The 2,500-nt window shown below is 42.6% G+C and overlaps 1 protein-coding gene across 1 annotated transcript in view; it reads left to right on the top strand.

The window, feature by feature from the left end:
• The window catches only part of ninl (ninein-like), a gene marked incomplete at its 5' end in the record, with an annotated part of 91,714 nt that overhangs the window by 54,456 nt on the left and 34,758 nt on the right, over positions 1-2,500 (top strand). Inside the window, one exon of the mRNA XM_083775083.1 lies at positions 2,149-2,273. Within this exon, the coding sequence (XP_083631209.1) occupies positions 2,149-2,273 (125 nt within the window). The remainder of the gene's footprint in view (positions 1-2,148; positions 2,274-2,500) is intronic.

The raw sequence follows: 2,500 nt of genomic DNA, 5'->3' as shown, positions 1-2,500 counted from the left end.
TTGGAAAGAATGTGCTGAAAATGATGAGCTATGTTGTCAAAAAGGTTGTCAAAGTGTCCCATCTACCTCAAAACCCTCTTTTTTGGTATAATGGCTCTGTCAAAATTGTGTAAAGGCAAATATTAATTCACTAAAATTTACATAAATAGACGGTAGTCTGAAATTTGTCATGGAGTATCCTGACTCATAGGGGTAAGTAGAATAATAGGATTTGGGGGGTTGCTACCATTATATCTTTAACCCATTTTGGACCTGAGATCAGATTCTAAAAATGTCTTCTACATCCTGACAGTTTTCTGAAAAAGCTATGTTTCTATGTCAGTGGTTCTTAGATTTTTCTAAAATAGCAGACCTACAAGCTTGTAGGTCTGCTATTTTAGAAAAAAATTGTCAGTGCTATATATTTGGAATAAATGAATGAATGACTGAGTTTGAACTGACTCCCCATTATGGAATATTCTACCATCTACCATTTTTATGCAAATGAGTGCCGCCATTATCGACTTTCACTATATCTCAGCCAATATTGCACTAAAACGAACAAATACGTTGTCTAGACCTATGTTTTGTGGGTCAAGGATCTCAGTGAAACTATTCTTAAAGTGACCACTAGTGCCCGTGGCATGCTGGTGTGCAAAGCAGTGCTGCCATTACAATATAATCACATTTTACCAAGTAAGAGAGATACCAATATTGCATATAAATACTACAAATAATTTATCTATAGACACTTTAGATTGTAAGCAAGCTTTATAGCATAACATCACACACAAAAACATCCTCACTATGTATGAACAATAGTATACAGAAGTATACAGAATTGCCTGTACACACTCACAGGGAAATATTTAACCCATTCTGACCGGGCACCCATTTTGGTGTTGGCATCATGTTATGCTTTAGCTATTGAAAAATAGCAGATCTACAAGCTCATAGCGCGCCACCGAGTGGCGCGCTACGAGCTTGTAGGTCTGCTATTGTTTTTTAAATCGAAGAACGACTGACATTTTTTTAATCTGATCTCAGGTCAGAATGGGTTAATCAGACCAGTGTGTGCCCAGTGGAAACCTCGTATGAATCTGATCTCAGGTCAGAATGGGTTAAGCAACAGTGCAGAAACAGTGACCACCCTATAGAGCGTCGCAGTCCCGCCCCCTCGAGAGACCCGGAAAATAAATCGCTGTTCATTTTCCTCATAGGCATTTCTTTAAAGTATTTATTTAAAGACGGTTAAACGCCGCTGGACAAAGCCAACTCGGATCGTGACAAATCATGACAATGAACACAATATTTCGGGCCGATCAAATCATTAGAAAGAAGAAAATAAAGGCAGGAGACAACACTATTTGTTTTGTTTTTCTTCTTATAAATTATTTGATCGGCCCCAAAAACATTGTGTTCATTGTCATGATTTGTCACGATCCGAGTTGGCTTTGTCCGCGGCGTAACCGTCTTTAAATAAATACTTTAAGAAATGCCTATGGTCAGAATGCATTGGGATTCATTTCCTGGGCCACTCGTTGTTCTGAAAGGGGACTGCGACGCTCTATACACTGACTAGACTAGCCTTCACCATGCTGAACAAAATGCACAGTCACGTTAATCAGTCATCGGGTTCATAGAACTCGTCGGAGTTCTAACCCATTCTCCAGTTCCTCCATCTCTTCGGCTTCTTGCCCATGCTCTCCAGTATCAGTGAGGCTGGTAGGACTGGGCCACAGGGACACAATGGATTCAAAACCATCCCTGCCCGGCCCCCTCAATATCCTAACTCTACTATTAGATGGCTCTGGGGTCCATCTACCAAGGTCCTGGAGTACACAATTCAGACACCAGATGGGGGTGTTGTCGGTAAATGAGTTAACCCATTCTGACCTGAGATCAGATTCATACGGAGGTTTCCACTGGACATACACTGGTCTGATTAACCCATTCTGACCTGAGATCAGATTTAAAAAATGTCAGTCGCTCTTCGATTTTTCAAAAATAGCAGACCTACAAGCTCGTATCGCGCCACTCGGTGGCGCGATATGAGCTTGTAGATCTGCTATTTTTAAATAGCTAAAGCATAACATGATGCTGACACCAAAATGGGTGCCCGTTCAGAATGGGTTAATGAGTTAATGTGTTTAACCCCTTCCCGTCCAGGTCTGGGGTCTCTGGAGAGCCTGTCCGGTCCGTCGGTCAGCATCGAGACGGAGCTGGCCATGGAGCAGCTCAGAGAGAAGCACTCCCAGGAGCTCCACGACCTGAAGATTGAGCTGGAGACCAAGGTGTGTGTGTGTGTGTGTGTGTGTGTGTGTGTGTGTGTGTGTGTGTGTGTGTGTGTGTGTGTGTGTGTGTGTGTGTGTGTGTGTGTGTGTGCGCACGTGCAGAGAAGTTACAGAGTGAAGATGTTTGCAATAAGGATGTGTGCATTTATATCTCTCTCTCTGTCTCTCCATCTCTCCATCCCTCTCTCTCTCCAATCTCTCTCTCCATCTCTCCATCCCTCTCTCTC

This window comes from Protomyctophum parallelum (genome assembly GCF_964188405.1).
Source record: "Protomyctophum parallelum genome assembly, chromosome: 10".
In the NCBI taxonomy this organism is placed as follows: domain Eukaryota; kingdom Metazoa; phylum Chordata; class Actinopteri; order Myctophiformes; family Myctophidae; genus Protomyctophum; species Protomyctophum parallelum.
The sequence above is the reverse complement of the archived record's forward strand: the minus strand, read 5'-3'. Positions and strand labels throughout refer to the sequence as shown.